Source organism: Carlito syrichta, unplaced genomic scaffold, assembly GCF_000164805.1.
Source record: "Carlito syrichta isolate Samal-C Ts95f unplaced genomic scaffold, Tarsius_syrichta-2.0.1 Scaffold232640, whole genome shotgun sequence".
Lineage (NCBI taxonomy): Eukaryota > Metazoa > Chordata > Mammalia > Primates > Tarsiidae > Carlito > Carlito syrichta.
This window is the reverse complement of record NW_007176736.1, coordinates 6,600-8,043: the sequence shown is the minus strand read 5'-3', so window position 1 is coordinate 8,043 and position 1,444 is coordinate 6,600. Positions and strand designations below refer to the sequence as shown.

The following is a 1,444-nucleotide window of genomic DNA, read 5'->3' as shown; positions in this document are numbered from 1 at the left end:
GGGTTACAGAGAAAAAAAAGAAGAACAAAACAAAACAAAACAAAGAATAGAGTAAAGTCAGTAAGCTAACAGAACCAACCAAGCACACTCTGAGACTTTTCCTTTAAGTCCAATGTCCTTTCAGCTCTGATTTCTTGCTGCCTTTGCAGGCTGGTAGATTTGTTCACAGTTAGGTTCAGCAGCCCCTGGCCTGCTGTGAAGGGTGGTTCAGATCTGGGCTCCTTGCCCAGGCTACCACTCAGATTTGGCCTATGTCTGTTTATGAAGGGGAAGGAGCTTCTGACTTCCCATTTTGATGTTGTTACCTTGGATCGCCAGCAGGTGGTGGTACCTCACCGCTCCATTTGATCTTTATCTGCAGCAGCTGGAGGCTGCAAGTCAATGCAAGCCTGGCAGGGCCAAAGTCAGAGGCTGCTCAAGACAGGAGGGAGCAAGCAACGGTAGCAGCGGTGGTGGCCACTGCTTCAAGGTGCATGCACGGAAGGAGCTCCACAAGCCTGGCTATGGGCAAGGGCTGAGGCATGGCAGCAGCAGCAATTTCAGTAGATCATGCTTGTGGGGGCTTCACGGTCTGGAGCTGTGGTCACCTCAGGCATGGGTGGGGCAATGGCCGCAGCGGCAGCATCCATGGCTGTGGTGGTGGCTGAGACCGCTGAGGTGGTGGGGCAGTGGCTGTGGTCGAACTCTGTGTGAGGAGCAGGCTGCTGATAATGGGAGCTGCAACCTCGGGAGAGAGCCAGAGTCTTTATGTGTGTTCTCTTTCATGGAGTGTGTCACAGACCAAGCTGTCCCATCACCATCTTGCCGGAAGTCCCAATTTCATGATATATGTATTTAAACTTATGATATTTTAAGAAATATATTCGGTAGCTCTATGTTTGTATTTTATAGCTTTTGGATAATAAGAACGACAATTCTATCAATGTTGTAAATGTGTCCTGGTGAATATGTACACATTTTCTCTAGGGTGTCTACTTAAGAGTCTTAGTTTTGTGTCTCTTCCTTTGAATGTGACAATTCCAAACTATTCCATCAAATGATTTATACAATTTGAGTTATTCAACTATTAATGGACTAAAATTTTGCTTTCACAACTGTGTGTTCAAAAATTGATGTGACTATTTATGTCCTTTGTCTCCAATATGCTATAATTTTGGTTCACATTTTTACTGAAACTGCACCATAAGAGTGAGGCAGAAATGATCATAAACATAAAATAAAGAAAACATAGTGACCCATGAATATTATCAGAGAGATGAATTGTAACTGGCTTATGCACACTTGTTCTGCCAATGACTTCCCAACTGGCATTCAGTGATGCCACACTGGCACGCTGATCCTGACCTAAGGGTATTTACAGCACAGTGGTAAGCAAGCGACACAGAACAAGGCCTCATAGAAATGATTTTTCAGCCGGGCTCGGTGGCTCAGCCTGTAATCCCAC

At 45.4% G+C, this 1,444-nt stretch overlaps 1 protein-coding gene across 1 annotated transcript in view; it reads right to left on the bottom strand.

Moving 5' to 3' along the window:
* Positions 1–305: 305 nt before the first annotated feature.
* The window catches only part of LOC103253470 (leukocyte immunoglobulin-like receptor subfamily A member 6), a gene marked incomplete at its 3' end in the record, with an annotated part of 6,724 nt that continues 5,585 nt past the window's right edge, over positions 306–1,444 (bottom strand). Inside the window, exons 6-7 of the mRNA XM_008051768.2 lie at positions 569–685; positions 306–411 (exon numbers count right to left, since the gene is read on the bottom strand). Of these exons, the coding sequence (XP_008049959.2) occupies positions 306–411; positions 569–685 (223 nt within the window). The remainder of the gene's footprint in view (positions 412–568; positions 686–1,444) is intronic.